This window comes from Oncorhynchus masou, chromosome 22, assembly GCF_036934945.1.
Source record: "Oncorhynchus masou masou isolate Uvic2021 chromosome 22, UVic_Omas_1.1, whole genome shotgun sequence".
In the NCBI taxonomy this organism is placed as follows: Eukaryota; Metazoa; Chordata; class Actinopteri; order Salmoniformes; family Salmonidae; genus Oncorhynchus; species Oncorhynchus masou.
In genome coordinates, this window is record NC_088233.1 from 36,735,892 (window position 1) to 36,753,850 (window position 17,959).

Here is a 17,959-nt window from a genome sequence, read left to right on the forward strand (position 1 = left end):
AGGACGGAGGCCTGTTTGGGACACACTTGCGCTAAGAGAGGCGTAAATCTGCAGGACACCTGGCCCTGGGTCGCCCAAACACGGCCCAGTACACCACTCCACCGCCATCACTATCCAGCCTGCCTGGGAGTTAGAAAAATACGAGCTCCAAGTTCCACAAAACCAGTGTTTTTATAAAAAACAACAAGAGTACAAGGCTGCCTTTCAACTCTCCACAGCACACAAACATTCAAAGCAACCAGCGGCAGCCAAGTGAAGTAAAACATGGATGGACTGCAAATAGCTCTAGCGGAGTATGTTTGAGAGGGGATTCAGAAGGAATGCTCCACTTCACTGAGTCAGGTACAGCACATAGACAGTAAGAAAAACAGGCCTGGTGAAGTACATGCAGTTGAAGTCAGAAGTTTACATACACCTTAGTCAAATACATTTAAACTCAGTTTTTCACAATTCCTGACATTAAATCCTAGTGAAAATTCCCCGTCTTAGGTCAGTTAGGATCACCACTTTATTTTAAGAACATGAAATGTCAGAATAATAGTAGGTAGCATTATTTATTTCAGCTTTTATTTCTTTCCTCACATTCCCAGTGGGTCCGAAGTTTACATACACTCAATTAGTATTTGGTAGCATTGCCTTGAAATTGTTTAACTTTGGTCAAACGTTTAGGGTAGCCTTCCACAAGCTTCCCACAAAAAGTTGGGTGAATTTTGACCCATTCCTCCTGACAGAGCTGGTGTAACGGAGTCAGGTTTGTAGGCCTCCTTGCTCACACACGCTTTTTCAGTTCTGCCCACACATTATCTATAGGATTGAGGTCAGGGCTTTATGATGGCCACTCCAATACATTGACTTTGTTGTCCTTAAGCCATTTTGCCACAACTTTGGAAGTATGCTTGGGGTCATTGCCCATCTGGAAGACCCATTTGCAACCAAGCTTCAACTTCCTGACTGATGTCTTGAGATGTTGTTTCAATATGTCCACATCCTTTTCCTCCCTCATGATGCCATCTATTTTGTGAAGTGCACCAGTCCCTGCTGCAGCAAAGCACCCTCACAACATGAGGCTGCCCCCCCCCCCGTGCTTCACCGTTGGGATGATGTTCTTCGGCTTGCAAGCCTCCCCCTTTTTCCAACCAAACATAACGATGGTCATTATGGCCAAACAGTTCTATTTTTGTTTCATCAGACCAGAGGACATTTCTCCAAAAAGTATGATCTTTGTCCCCATGTGCAGTTGCAAACCGTAGTCTGGCTTTTTTATGATGGTTTTGGAGCAGTGGCTTCTTCCTTGCTGAGCGTTTTACTGTGGATATAGATACTTGCGCACCTGTTTCCTCCAGCATCTTCACAAGGTCCTTTGCTGTTGTTCTGGGATTGATTTACACTTCTCGCACCAAAGTACGTTCATCTCTAGGAGAACTAATCTCCTTCCTGAGCGGTATGACGGCTGCGTGGTCTCATGGTGAGCGTGGTACATTCAGGCGTTTGGAAATTGCTCCCAAGGATGAACAAGACACGTGGAGGTCTATATTTTTGGCTTCTTGGCTGAAGTCTATGTAAACTTCCGACTTCAACTGTACCATTGTATTCACTATGCCTGGTAAATGTTTCAAGAAGAAGGTCAAAACTATTTATGGAGTGAAAAAAACATGTATGGAATATTCTGAGTGACCAAGGCATGTGGCTCTCACTGTTCAGGAAAAAATGTAACACTTTGTGCCCTTAAAATAGCCACCGCTAATCACCATGGTAGGATCACTGGGTTTACAGTGTGAGAAAAGGTTATTTACCATTTGTACAATGTTGTATGAATCTGTGAACCTCCTGAACTGGCCTCTAGGCTGTCAGGTGCGTCCAGTATGGGTACTATCAAACGGACTGGGGTATGGGACACAGACACAGGCTGAGCAGGTGCAGCCGGACGCAGCCCCCCCCCCCCCCCCGTCTCTCTGGGGAGCCCTCTCCTTCTTCCAGTAAACAGGGGGACCTATTTAAAGCAGGCCTCTCTCCACAGCTCCCCTGTCCTCTGCCAACTTTTTTTTTTCAAAATACAGGGCTCCCCCTAGGGAGCCAGCAGAAGCACTGTGTACCAGGCTCAGTGTGTCTCTACCCCCCCCCCCCCCCCAAGAGAGGCAGGGAGGCAGGGGAGCGCAGCACCCAACACCAGCCCCTCCACCCAGAGAGGCTGATGAAAACCAAAAGGAGTGTCATGGAAGGGAGCGAATTAAATCACACACAAACAGCCTGACAGCTGCTCACCAATGCCATCACCTGTTCCAGCCCGTGGCTTCACACACACACGCTAGCACACACCTCCTCCTCGCACATTAAAACTGTTTTCCTGTCGTTGCCTTGGGGAAATTAAAAAATATATTATGGACCTCCAGAGGTTTATATAGGGAGATGGTGAGAGAAAAAAGGAAGAGGGAGACAAATGAGAGAGAGACACGTGTCCTCTTTTTCAAACTGTCCTCTAGTCTACATTAGTTAGCGAGGACAGAAAGGAGGGCTGTCCTCCTGTGTCTCAGTCTGCCCCTTGAAATACCTTCTTCTCCTCCTCCTCCTCCTCCTCCTCCTCTCCTTTCAAGGGGAAAAATAAAACCAGTACATTCTTTCCCCCGGACGGCTGGCGCACACTCAGGTTGGAGCCCGGAGGGGACTGAAAGCGTGCACAGCCACGAGACTGACTGACATCTCACTTTGCAGAGAGAGAGAGACAGTGGAGTGATCCAACACACACTGTTAAAGGGACATCCTGGAATCAAAACAACACACACACTATAACCCAACAAATATACAGACATAACACACAAACAACACACAAAACCTTCAAACTATCGTGGAAACATCCTCCAAATTACAGCACACGTGGTTTTTTAAACTAATTGAATCCCTGAATGTTGGATTGGAAGTCTGATATGTTTTCACTAACAAAAGTCTTTCTAGAAACTTTTTTCTTCTAAAAATGGGTGCATGTGATGCTTATGCCTTTGGTGACTGTAATGTTAGCTTCTCATTTAGCATCTCTGTCTGCTGCACTGTCCTTACACTATACTGTTCCTATAGCGAGAACACCACACTGTTCCTATAGCGAGAACACCACACTGTTCCTATAGCGAGAACACCATACTGTTCCTATAGCGAGAACACCATTCTGTTCCTCTAGCGAGAACACCATACTGTTCCTATAGCGAGAACACCATTCTGTTCCTATAGCGAGAACACCATTCTGTTCCTCTAGCGAGAACACCATTCTGTTCCTATAGCGAGAACACCATTCTGTTCCTATAGCGAGAACACCATTCTGTTCCTAGCGAGAACACCATTCTGTTCCTAGCGAGAACACCATACTGTTACTGCGAGAACACCATTCTGTTCCTATAGCGAGAACACCATACTGTTCCTATAGCGAGAACACCATACTGTTCCTATAGCGAGAACACCATTCTGTTCCTATAGCGAGAACACCATTCTGTTCCTATAGCGAGAACACCATTCTGTTCCTATAGCGAGAACACCATTCTGTTCCTATCACTGTTCCTATAGCGAGACACATACTGTTCCATTCTGTTCCTATAGCGAGAACACCACACTGTTCCTATAGCGAGAACACCACACTGTTCCTATAGCGAGAACACCACACTGTTCCTATAGCGAGAACACCACACTGTTCCTATAGCGAGAACACCATACTGTTCCTATAGCGAGAACACCATACTGTTCCTATAGCGAGAACACCATACTGTTCCTATAGCGAGAACACCATACTGTTCCTATAGCGAGAACACCAACTGTTCCTATAGCACACCATACTGTTCCTATAGCGAGAACACCATACTGAAGAACACCATACCATACTGTTCCTATAGCGAGAAGACCATACTGTTCCTATAGCGAGAACACCATTCTGTTCCTCTGGCAAGAGCACCAATAGCGAGATCACCATTCTGTTCCTACAGCGAGAACACCATACTGTTCCTATAGCGAGAACACCATACTGTTCCTATAGCGAGAACACCATACTGTTCCTATAGCGAGAACACCATACTGTTCCTATAGCGAGAACACCATTCTGTTCCTACAGCGAGAACAGCGAGAACACCATTCTGTTCCTACAGCGAGAACACCATTCTGTTCCTATAGCGAGAACACCATTCTGTTCCTATAGCGAGAACACCATACTGTTCCTATAGCGAGAACACCATACTGTTCCTATAGCGAGAACACCATTCTGTTCCTATAGCGAGAACACCATTCTGTTCCTATAGCGAGAACACCATACTGTTCCTATAGTGTTCCTATAGAGAACACCATTCTGTTCCTAACTGTTCCTATAGCGAGAACACCATACTGTTCCTATAGCGAGAACACCGTAGCGAGAACACCATACTGTTCCTATAGCGAGAACACCGTACTGTTCCTATAGCGAGAACACCGTACTGTTCCTATAGCGAGAACACCATACTGTTCAGTAGTGAGGTCACAGACAACACCCACAGCCCAATGGTGTAATGGCAGGGCCGGGGGGGGGGGGGGGAAGGCCCTTCTCATTGGTGTCGCTGATGCAACGGCCAGCCAATGGCTGTGGGAGGAAATGAATGAAATAATCTAATTCAGGTCCATTACAGCCCCTTATCGGCCCTTTGCTCAGGGATATGAGACTACTTTTTCCACCATGAATCACAGTCCACATGGACAGGGTGCAGTGTGTGTGTCTGCATTGATTGTGTATGTAAGAGGTCATGGAGAAACCGTCACCTCGCAAAAATTCAGCCTGTAGCATAGCGTGTATATAGCCAAGTTATCGCTACTCATTGTGTATTTATTATTACCTGTTATTACTTTTCTATTATTTCTCCATGTTTTTCTCTCTGCATTGTTGCGAAGGGCCTTTTAAGCATTTCGTTGTTTGTCCACACCTGTTGTTTATGAAGTATGTGACAAATACAATTTGATTTGAGCATGTGTTGTGTGCTTAACCCTGGTGATCTCTATCAGACACTGAAGCAGTGGGATCTTTCCAACAGAAAGCCAGCAAAACAAGGCTGAACTCCACAGCTCTAGTGGCACTTATTAAAACATCACCACTAACGGCCCCTCATCCTCCTTCCACAGAAATGACAAACGTCTGTACTACTATCCAAACCCCCCCCCTCTCGCTTCCTCACTCAATCTCACTCGTCCTCTCCATGCTTTCCACCGTTTCCCCCTCTTGGTCTACAGTGTCAGACCTGGCTCATTTTCTGTCTTTTCTCTTTTCCGTTTCTCCCCCTCTGGGCCAGGGAGGGATGTGTTGTTTTTCTGTCTCAAGGAGGCTGGGGTGGAGGGTGGGATGTGGAGAGGAGGGGTTAGGCAGGCACCTCCTGTGGGACAGACCAAAGGGGCCCTCAGGGGTGGGGGGGGGGTGCTCGTCCCTCAACCCCCCCCGCTGCTCTTTCCAAACTCGACACACATTTTCCAGAGAAGGGAAGGAAAAATATTTGAATTTAATACCAGTAAAAGCCTGCCAGTGTCCTTGTCGACATCATCTCCCAGGGAATAAAGGGAAGGAAGGTTTTTTAGATTTTTAAATAAGAAATGGCGGGCAGCCCCCCTGAGCCTGAACACAGGAGCACAAACAAACACAAGAGAGAGATGATAGAGCGAGATTGTCTGTGTGTGTGGGGGGAAGAGGTGAAGAGAAACAGCAGGGAGGAAGAGAGCAGAGCTAGTGAGAGCACTGGGACTCCCCTTCCTGCTGTATCTCACACATAAAGCACTTTCCAGCCACCCAGGACCTCAGTCAGCACCCCCAACCCCCCACCAGAAGCCCCTACCTCATCACACCCTCAGGGCCTCACTTTCCAATTCCCCCTCCCAGAAGAATCGACAGAGTGAGGGAGGGAGAGAAGGAGGGCAGAGAGAGAGCACCGTTTAGATAAAGAACATTCAGCTCTCTTATCTCTCACTGCTGTAAAATAACAGAATAAATATTCTCCTTCATAATGTTGGGCTGACTCAAAGACTAGAGGCCAACATGTCACCATAATCAGTCAGTCACCATCCTCATACCGTGTTCTATAAAAATGGGTCCATTTATCTGCTGCATCATCTCCAGGTACAGCCATACCAATGACTCCATGGCTGTGACTGTGGGTCTGCACTGCATGTAAAGGACATTGAAGTGGGTGCCATGCATTAATCAAATGGAATCCTTAACAAATGATCTTGATTGCAATCACCATGATGCTATTTGGGCCCATCAGGAAACCATCCCACTGCTGTGCTATAGGCCCTATGTGAATAGCTGGATAAAGCAAGCTGGGAGGGAGGGAGGACAGGGGAGTTGATTCAGTGCAGCTACTTTACCACCAAAACCTCAAACAGGATGTGAGACTGCTGGAGCCCCAGAGTCCTGTCTGCTCTCACATGCAGGCCTGGACATTAGCGTCCTGTGAAAAGCTCTCTCTCCCTCATGCCATATCTCCCTCTCTCATCCCCCTCTCCCTCAGAGCAGAACATTCTGGGCCATGTGGAATGGATATTAAAGATTCTGATTCAGTGGGTAGTCTGGCGGTGGACCTGGAATGTGACATATAGAATCTAATCTGTGTCGCAGATCTGACAGCTGCCTGGCAGGCTGCACACTTCCGAACAACAAAGCAGATACCTGTTTGGACAGACGATGAATCCCAGTTCCCTGCAAACTCCGACGACTCGCCTTCTTCTACCGCTAGAGAGATGGGGAGGGAGAGAGAGGAGGAGGAGATAAAGACAAAAGAGAGGGATGCTTAGATATACATACTGTCTCTTTAGGACTACATCATTTTGTTGGTTCCTCTTAATCTACATGACAATGCCTTAAAAACACAAACGGTAGACCTCAAAACAAGTGTTCAATCATTCATTAGCTGGGTGGTTGGATGGGAGAAAACATCAAAGGCCGTCTGTCTGTCTGTCTGTCTGTCTGTCTGTCTGTCTGTCTGTCTGTCTGTCTGTCTGTCTGTCTGTCTGTCTGTCTACCCACCCTGAGTGACTGGGAATGTGTTCTCCTTGTTTTGATGTCCTAATTTCAGAGGTGTGAGATATGTAACAACAGAAACCAGATCAGAACAGGAAGGTGTGTTGAAGGTTTTCCTGGGCACTGCAGAGGAAGGAAGCACCGCTGGCACACAAACAGGAAATGGCAGTAGTCAGGACACAATGAGGACCCCCCCCTCCTTCCCCTCAACCCCATGGCCCAGGGTATGGGCCAACAACAGTCTAGTAGAAGCCACGAAAACAAACTGTCCAAACTGTTTTCTTTATTAGCGAGAGGAGGTGGTAAAAGTCCCAGAGCTAGTACGTAGAGATGGAGTTTTTTTGTTAATGTGTGAATTCCCCACCGAAGTTGAAATAAAGTTGAGGAAAAATAAAAAGCTTATTCCACACCAAAATACTAACAGACCCATTCCAGAAAAAATAACACACTCCTCTTCATGGTCTGAGTGTGCAGATTGGACCAAGCAGTGGCCAGTCCATTTTCCCCTCATGCTCTTGGTTTGTCCAGGCAGAACTCAGCAGGGTGGTCAGAGTGGCCTCCTCACCAGACCAGAAACACTGTATTTCATATTCCCCAACAAAGCCAAGGGCAACAGACCCTGTTTTCCATTCTTCAACCATCCCATGTTCATTTCATGAGTGCGATCCAGATATCCAGAGTTGGGACCAGTGTGTCGGCCAGACTCCAAGAGGACTGGCCTTGTTGCTGATGGCCTAGAGCTAAAACCCAGCAGGCTCCCAAGCCCCTGGAAGACTAGGGTCAACTCTGGTCCTGCACCATAACATCTCTCTTCATCTCTCACTATTCCTCTCTATTTCTCTTTCTCTTCCCTGAGCTAGCCAGGACTGTCGAGAGAGAATCTGAGCTGCCAAATGGCAGAGCTTGAGCAGTGTCTCTTAGTACCTTTTCACCATTCATAGAGTTTTCCCATAGTACAGAAGACTCAGAGTTACTTCTCTCTGGGTGTTTCTGAGGAGAGATCACTCTTCAGGCGTGTTTGGGTGAAACTATGGGCTGGATCTGGACCAATGTCCCATTAGGACTGTAGCAGTTACGGGCCCAGACTGCTCTTAGATCCTCCTAGAGGACATTTACTGAACACCAGGTATTGTCTGCAGCCTATGGCTCATACATCAGGTGCTCAGGGAGGGATTCAAGGCACTATTTGGACTGTCATATACAGGAATTATACTATTTGGGGGGGAAAAATCTAATTTGTCATGCCCAATGAGGCATTTTCTCAGGAACAAGGACACAGTCTAAACCCCACTGTGTCATAACACAGGCCAGATCCAATACAAACGGCGGTCAAAGTCTATAGTCAGTTGATCTTCTTTAAATAGTCTACCCTGCAGTGGACCTGTTCATTCCTAAAAGACACCGTTTTCCCAGCAGAGGAGGTAAAGCACTAAATTACACCCAATCAGAGCTCTACTCATCCTCCATTTAGCGCTTCATTAGAGGGGGAATATTAAAGTGTAGTCAGGCAGAGAGGAGAGCAGAGCAGGGTAGAGGTGGTGAGATGGTTCTTTCTACAAACACAACTACCCAGTACTACTGCACTCAGCTACCTGCAGGCAACAGCACACAGCAACCCCATCCACACACACACAACTGTACACACAACTCCCCAGCTAAAACAAGTGAAGCTCGGGACACTACCACGCCCCAGCCTCCCACACAGAGCTATAGTACACTGGGTGTAAATTCAGAAAAAACTCCATCTCTGATGGAAGCAGACCGGATCATTACCGGTTTAAAAAAAAACTCATTTAGAGATTGGGGAGATTACAGACACCTATTGATTGGTCTGGGCTTTCCTGGAAGGATTTATCTCCAAATGTTGCTCGATTATGTTGCTTTCTAACCTTAATTTAGATTCCATAGATTCCATTCCACTACATTTAAGAATGCAGAAGGCAATCATTGGGATAGAGTTCAGAGGCAATGCAGATGCTCACACTATACACTGAACCATACAACGTCTTGTTGGAGGCAAGGTAAGGGACGGGGAAAAGGAGGGGAATGCCAGTGCTGACGGACCGGGGTTTGGGGCTTGGCCCTTGGCCCTTGGCCCTTGAGATGTGGACACAGGACGGGATACAGATGTTTCCCGGAGAGATTGGTCCTGCGGGCGAGACCTAGCCCACATGACCAGAAACATACAGCCAGCGGAGGATAGAGACAGACCTCACACCACGATCACCAGGCAGCCAAACAAAGCAAAAGAAACAGACAGAGAGAGAAAAAAAAGAGAATGGGGGAGATAAAGATAACGATCATTAGAAAGAGATAAAAACACCATTCTAATAAAAGCGTGACCGTGGGGAATTGCTCGTCTTCATTAGCAGAGAGGATATATTTATTTATTTCCAGATGTCCTCCCCCTGCCTGCGTCCCATGTGTACAGAGCACTGTTCATGTGAACCCTGAAGCCAGCGGGAGGTAGAGAGAGTGGGAGAGTTGTGGAGGGGGAGACTGCTAAACAGAGGCAGAGAGAGTGGGAGTATGTAGCAGAGAGAGAATGTAAGGTAGGGGAAGTATATGCAGAGTACTACTTTATATACAGTAGGTCCCTCCCCTGTTTTTAAATTCCCTCAGAAGCTCTGTGACATCATCATTAACCTACAGTAAAACAGCCCTGTGAGAGGAACGGGGGGGGGGGGGGGGGTCTAATGAATCCAACATGTTTCAGTAAGTTACCTTGGATACCCTCTGTTTCCTACTTACACTGACCAGCCTTTGCCAAAACACACACCGTGGCTGTGAGAGAAACGGAAAACCGGTACTTAGAACTCAACAACCAGAATGGGATCCCCATTTGTCCTCCTCCCCTCCCAGTCCACACACCACTGAGGTATGGTTCAGCCCCTCCTTCACCAACTGGGACCATTTCCGCAAATCAGAACCTAAGTTCCAGACTGGGTGTACTCAGTATTGGTGTTCTTCCCTGACCGTTACACTATAACAGTCCCATCTCTTAACACCTGTCAGTATGATACTGAGAGCATCTGAGCCAGGTAGAGAAGGGTTAACTAAATACCTGCATGTTAACCAGAGCATCTGAGCCAGGTAGAGAAGGGTTAACTAAATACCTGCATGTTAACCAGAGCATCTGAGCCAGGTAGAGAAGGGTTAACTAAATACCTGCATGTTAACCAGAGTATCTGAGCCAGGTAGAGAAGGGTTAACTAAATACCTGCATGTTAACCAGAGTATCTGAGCCAGGTAGAGAAGGGTTAACTAAATACCTGCATGTTAACCAGAGTATCTGAGCCAGGGTTAACAACTCCTAGCTCCCAGAGGAAGCACACTGTATCTAGCAGCATCACAGGGGCAGGCTCCTCTCCTACTCCCTCCCTCTTTAAACTATTATTCAAGAGATTAAAAAAAACAAAGCTCCACACACACAAACACACCCACCCAATCCTTCACACAATTTATTTCTATATTATTGAAATTCCTCTGTTAATTGCTGCTCTGGCGGTGGGAGCGCATGCTGATATTTGCATTGCTGGGCCCTGTTAAGCTGTAACATCATGACACACCAGCAAATGTAGCTGGGGTAGCGTTGCTGTCAGAAACACAGCAATCAGCGTAGCAGCGAATGGCACGAGGCTAGAGATCAAACGAGACCACTCTCGAGGACCTCACAAACAGCGAGCGTGAACGCAAACAAGGTGCGGGGGACCTCGGAGCACACACCCAGACCCCCGATCAGACAAAGAGCCTACCTCACTCAGCCTCTTCATTCAACCCCAAACACACACAAACAACTGTGCTCCGGTCTACCCCAGGGAGGACCTTGCATTGACAAAGAGACTGCTCAGGTACAGGCAGGAAAGCCAGCCTGAGTCTGCAGCCATGTCCTAGACCAGCATTTCCCAAACTCTGTCCTCAGACCCAAAGGGGTGCATGTTTTGGTTTTTACCCTAACACTACACAGCTGATTCAAATTATCAAAGCTTGATGACCAGTTGGTTAGTTGAAACGGCTGTGTAGTAGTTCTAGGGCAAAAAAACTAAAATGTGCACCCCTTGGGGTCCGAGGACAGAGTTTGGGAAGCACTGGGCTAGACCTTCTGTTAATACACTGTAGAACACAGGGCTAGACCTTCTGTTAATACACTGTAGAACACAGGGCTAGACCTTCTGTTAATACACTCTGTTAATACACTGTAGAACACAGGGCTAGACCTTCTGTTAATACACTGTAGAACACAGGGCTAGACCTTCTGTTAATACACTGTAGAACACAGGGCTAGACCTTCTGTTAATACACTGTAGAACACAGGGCTAGACCTTCTGTTAATACACTGTAGAAGACAGGGGACCTTCTGTTAATACACTGTAGAACAAGGGCTGCTCTGTTAATACACTGTAGAAACACTAACAGAAGGACATGTAGAACACAGGGACCTTCTGTTAGTTAATACACTGTAGGGCTAACACAGAGGCTAGACCTGTTAATACACTGTAGAACACAGGGCCAGACCTTCTGTTAATACTAGAACACAGGGCTAGTCTGTTAATACACTGTAGAACACAGGGCTAGACCTTCTGTTAATACACTGTAGAACACAGGGCTAGACCTTCTGTTAATACACTGTAGAACACAGGGCTAGACCTTCTGTTAATACACTGTAGAACACAGGGCTAGACCTTCTGTTAATACACTGTAGAACACAGGGCTAGACCTTCTGTTAATACACTGGTAGGGGCGGGCTGCACAGTCCTGGCTAGACCATTCTGTTGATTAACTGTCTAGAACACAGGGGACCTTTGCTCTCCCTAACACACTGGTTAATAGCCATTAGCAGACCCCTACATTTGAACACAGGTCCTGTTAATATACTGTAGAACACAGGGCTAGACCTTCTGTTAATACACTGTGAACACAGGGCTAGTGCTAGACACAGAGAAAGAAAGGACAGAGAGACGAAAGGCTGCTACTTTATGCAGATTGGATAATGAACACTAACAGAAGGACATGTAAAGGAGTGTGTGTGAGTGAGAGAGCTCTGCAGACCTAACCAGAGAGCAGTCTCACCTGGGCCCAGCTCCACTGCAGCAGTCTGCAGGAGAGGTAGACACAGAATACCAAATGTGTGTGGAGCCGCTCCCCTGGCCAGGAGGGGCGGGCTGCACAGTCCTGCTGCTGGCCCCCGGCCATTCTGTCTGATTAAGTCTTCTACACTTAAGGGATAAAACCTTGCTCTCCCTATCTCCCACTGGAAGCCATTAGCAGCCCCCTATTTGCAGGTCCATGAGTGTGTGTATGTGTGTGTGTGTGTGTGTGTGTGTGTGTGTGTGTGTGTGTGTGTGTGTGTGTGTGTGTGTGTGTGTGTGTGTGTGTGTGTGTGTGTGTGTGTGTTGTACAGAGCACGTGTGATTGTATGAATTTTTAAATGCATCCGATAGAGTGTGTGTGTACAGGCCTGTGTGTGTATGTATGCATGTGTACTAGTGTGTGTATGTGTATACTAGAGTGTGTGTATGCATTTCTTTAAGAACAAAACTGCAGCCCTACACCCTGGGAGCCTACTCGGCAGGCAGCAGCAGTTTGTTACAGGTTCACCGCCTCAGCCCTGCACCCTACCATACCTCTTTACCACAACACCCACTACACTGCATCACCCTCCCATACCCCCTTACCACAACACCCACTACATCACCCTCCCATACCCCCTTACCACAACACCCACTACATCACCCTCCCATATCCTCTTACCACATCACCCACTACATCACCCTCCCATACCCCCTTACCACAACACCCACTACATCACCCTCCCATACCCCCTTACCACAACACCCACTACATCACCCTCCCATACCCCCTTACCACAACACCCACTACATCACCCTCCCATACCCCCTTACCACAACACCCACAACACCCACTACATCACCCTCCCATACCCCCTTACCACAACACCCACTACATCACCCTCCCATACCCCCTTACCACAACACCCACTACATCACCCTCCCATACCCCCTTACCACAACACCCACTACATCACCCTCCCATACCCCCTTACCACAACACCCACTACATCATCCCTCCCATACCCCCTTACCACAACACCCACTACATCACCCTCCCATACCCCCTTACCACAACACCCACTACATCACCCTCCCATACCCCCTTACCACAACACCCACTACATCACCCTCCCATACCCCCTTACCACAACACCCACTACACTGCATCACCCCCTACCACAACACCCACTACATCACCCCCCCTTACCACAACACCCACTACATCACCCTCCCATACCCCCTTACCACAACACCCACTACATCACCCTCCCATACCCCCTTACCACAACACCCACTACATCACCCTCCCATACCCCCTTACCACAACACCCACTACATCACCCTCCCATACCCCCTTACCACAACACCCACTACACTGCATCACCCTCCCATACCCCCTTACCAAACCCACTACATCACCCTCCCATACCCCCTTACCACAACACCCACTACATCACCCTCCCATACCCCCTACCACAACACCACACTGCACACCCACTTACATCACCCTCCCATACCCCCCCTTACCACAACACCCACACACATCACCCTCCCATACCCCCTTACCACAACACCCACTACACTGCATCACCCTCCCATACTTAAAACAACCTTACATAAACCAAACCCATTAGCCTTTACAACATCACCCTCCCATACTTCCTAGTTCCCTTACCACAACACCCACTACATCACCTTCCCACACCCCCTTAGTTCCACAACACCCACTACATCACCCTACCCATACCCCCTTACCACAACACCCACTACATCACCCTCCCATACCCCCTTACCACAACACCCACTACATCACCCTCCCATACCACAACACCCACTACATCACCCTCCCATAGCCCCAGGAGCTTACCAGTTATATTAGCCTTGTACAACAAGCCTTGTACATTACAACACCCACTACACAGCTGTGCGCTACTTCCCTATTACTACAACATCACCCTCTTGTACCATACCCCCTCTACCACAACATCCACTACATCACCCTCCCATACCCCCTTACCACAACACCCACTACACTGCATCACCCTACAACAGGAGCTATACCCCCTTACCACAACATCCACTAGTTCTATTACATCACCCTAGCCCCATACCCCCTTACCACAACAGCCCACTACACTGCATCACCCTCCTATAGCCTTGTACCCCTTACTTCCACAACACCTTGACTACACTGCATTGCATCAAGCAGCAATGGCGCAGTCCGTTCTATTAGCCTAGACACACAATCAGGCCTTATGTACACAGAACACACACACATCATAACTGAATTGTGGTTTGATCTCTGCACATAAGATGATCTCTTTACACAGTCTACTACACAGTTTAAGATCTCTATTAGCCTTGTACAACAGGAGCTGTGCGTCTACTTACGTATAAAACAGACATCCTTACATAAACATGAAAAAGGTGAAATCATTACAAAACTCCAGTTCTATTAGCCTTGTACTACTTCCTAGTTATATTAGCCTTGTACAACAGGAGCTGTGATCTACTTCCTAGTTCTATTAGCCTTGTACAACAGGAGCTGTTTTCTACTTCCTAGTTCTATTAGCCTTGTACAACAGGAGCTGTGCGCTACTTCCTAGTTCTATTAGCCTTGTACAACAGGAGCTGTGGTCTACTTCCTAGTTCTATTAGCCTTGTACAACAGGAGCTGTGCGCTACTTCCTAGTTCTATTAGCCTTGTACAACAGGAGCTGTGATCTACTAGTTCTATTAGCCTTAGTCCTAGTTCTATTAGCCTTGTACAACAGGAGCTGTACAACACGCTACTTCCTAGTTCTATTAGCCTTGTACAACAGGAGCTGCACGCTACTTCCTAGTTCTATTAGCCTTGTACAACAGGAGCTGCGCGCTACTTCCTAGTTCTATTAGCCTTGTACAACAGGAGCTGTGCTCTACTTCCTAGTTCTATTAGCCTTGTACAACAGGAGCTGCGCACTACTTCCTAGTTCTATTAGCCGTGTACAACAGGAGCTGCGCGCTACTTCCTAGTTCTATTAGCCTTGTACAACAGGAGCTGAGTTATATTAGCCTTTACAACCTAGTTCTAGTTTATTAGCCTTGTACAACAGGAGCTGTGGTCTACTTCCTAGTTCTATTAGCCTTGTACAACAGGAGCTGTGGTCTACTTCCTAGTTATATTAGCCTTGTACAACAGGAGCTGCTGTTCTACTTCCTAGTTCTATTAGCCTTGTACAACAGGAGCTGTGCTCTACTTCCTAGTTCTATTAGCCTTGTACAACAGGAGCTGTGCTGTGGTCTACTTCCTAGTTCTATTAGCCTTGTACAACAGGAGCTGTGGTCTACTTCCTAGTTCTATTAGCCTTGTACAACAGGAGCTGTTCTCTTTTAGAAGCCTTTGGATGTTCACATACTCACATACTGCACAGGGTCACACTGATAGCATGCATCCCGAACAAACCCCAGACCGATGGGCTGCCTGACTATTTAGAATGGCTGATTACTGTCCTTTTTACTGATGGTACACTTGTGCCTTTTCAAACCAAATGGTCCTCTACGACCACACAGACACACATCTCAGCAACAGGTGCAGCCAATGGCTTTTACACAGACACACCTCTGATGGCTTTACACAGACACAACTCTCAGCTCAGCAAATGGCTTTTACACAGACACACCTCTGAGCTACAGGTGCAGCCAATGGCTTTACACAGACACAACTCTCAGCTACAGCCAATGGCTTTTACACAGACACAGCAGAGAGAAAGACAAAGAGTCTTGGGTTTCAAGATAATTAATAAAAGATAAAGGCCTGGCTTGTTCTGCATGGCTTAATGGATTTTAATAGCTGGGAGTATGATGGGGACACGCACAGTGCAGTCTGCATGTGGTGGACCAAACCCCCCTAGGGAGCAAGCAATACTACTGAGGACACCCATCTCCTCGCACACACAGTCCTGCTCACATGATCTGACACACTCTCTCTCTCATTTTCCTACACAGGCATCCACTCAAGAGAGACTCATCCACTCGATCTGTCTCATCCTCTCATATACATTCATACATACGAACACAGTTGGGGATTAGGGCTTGGTGCTCAACCGACTCTTGTGGCTCACTACATCGTGCGCAAACACACGCGACTGGAATACAAGAGGATTCCTCTGCCAGTGAAGAGAGCTGAACATCATTGTAGTCCTGACTAGAAGGCCAGCAAACAGGGCCGCCTGCAGCCAGACACACTGACTGGCACGTTGGGACTAACACAGGGGAGGACTAAACCAACTCACCACTAACAGCAACAATGTCGTCATAACTGAGAAAACAAGTCATTAAAAACTCATATCTACACAGCTATAAGTCATTCATCAAAGTGATGGAAGTGTAGAGCTGAGTGCTGCAGTCAATCTGCATCTCTATCCCCCCTCTCCTCACCCCCACTGCAGCTAAAGCTTCACCACAACGCATGCAGGGCCCCATTGTCTGCTCTGCCATTCCAGACCAAACCATAATCAAACGACAACGTGGGCACAATGGCAGTGAACAGAGGGGGCTGAGAGGGGCCTGCAGGGGCTCTTATCACTGCACCGGGTCACTCTGGCCAATCACACACTGTCTACAGGCCCAGGAGGGCGGGGGCCTGGAATTTCCTGCTGGACAGGACACAGGCACATAGATCCAACCCTCCCATCCAACCCCCACCCCTGTCCCCACCTCCTCCCCCTCGGATCCTGGGGGGCTCACCCATTGGCTGGCTGCAGTGTCCCTCTGGTCGCCGCCGCTCTTCCACTGGCCAAGCGTGATGCCAATCTGCAGCCCAAGCCATTCCCCGGGGAACTCTAACTTCAATGGTCTGTCCTCCAAGCCACCACCATGGGACAGCGACAGAAGCTGATTAACCAAATACTTTTATCAGCACTGAAACCGCTCTGCCGCACAAAACAGCCTTAAAAACACAAACCACCACCACTGGCCAAAAAAGCACAAATGGGTAAAGGGGGAACACAGCAGAGAGCTTAGATGGCAAAGAGAAAAAAAACACAAAGCTTGACGGGGCCCACAGCTCTGTCTCCCTCACTGAGGGCATTGCTGCTCCAAAATCCTGCCGAGCCGTCCAGCCCCACTACCACTAGCCCCTCCCGTAACCAAACAACCCCCGCCTCTACAGGAGCATGAGTTTAGAGGCTGGAGAACTAGAGGACAAGCGAGAATGGAGAGAGCTGGAGAGAGAGAGGAAGGGAGGATAGGAGTGGAAGAGCAGAGGATGGAGGATAGGAGTGGAGTGGAAGAGCAGAGAATGGAGGATAGGAGTGGAAGAGCAGAGAATGGAGGATAGGAGTGGAAGAGCAGAGAATGGAGGGTGGGAGTGGAAGAGCAGAGAATGGAGGATAGGAGTGGAAGAGCAGAGGATAGGAGTGGAAGAGCAGAGAATGGAGGGTGGGAGTGGAAGAGCAGAGAATGGAGGATGGGAGTGGAAGAGCAGAGAATGGAGGATGGGAGTGGAAGAGCAGAGAATGGAGGATGGGAGTGGAAGAGCAGAGAATGGAGGATGGGAGTGGAAGAGCAGAGAATGGAGGATGGGAGTGGAAGAGCAGAGAATGGAGGATGGGAGTGGAAGAGCAGAGAATGGAGGGTGGGAGTGGAAGAGCAGAGAATGGAGGATGGGAATGGAAGAGCAGAGAATGGAGGATGGGAGTGGAAGAGCAGAGAATGGAGGATGGGAGTGGAAGAGCAGAGTATGGAGGATGGGAGTGGAAGAGCAGAGGATGGGAGTGGAAGAGCAGAGGATGGAGGATAGGAGTGGAAGAGCAGAGGATGGAGGATAGGAGTGGAAGAGCAGAGGATGGAGGATGGGAATGGAAGAGCAGAGAATGGAGGATGGGAGTGGAAGAGCAGAGAA

The 17,959-nt window shown here is 48.0% G+C and overlaps 1 protein-coding gene across 2 annotated transcripts in view; it reads right to left on the reverse strand.

Annotated features, from left to right (window-relative positions):
* The window catches only part of LOC135509424 (zinc finger protein 423-like), a 154,993-nt gene that overhangs the window by 120,541 nt on the left and 16,493 nt on the right, over positions 1–17,959 (reverse strand). For both annotated transcript variants that reach the window (XM_064930072.1, XM_064930073.1), the window contains exon 2: positions 6,653–6,715. In XM_064930072.1, coding sequence (XP_064786144.1) covers positions 6,653–6,715 — 63 coding nt within the window. The remainder of the gene's footprint in view (positions 1–6,652; positions 6,716–17,959) is intronic.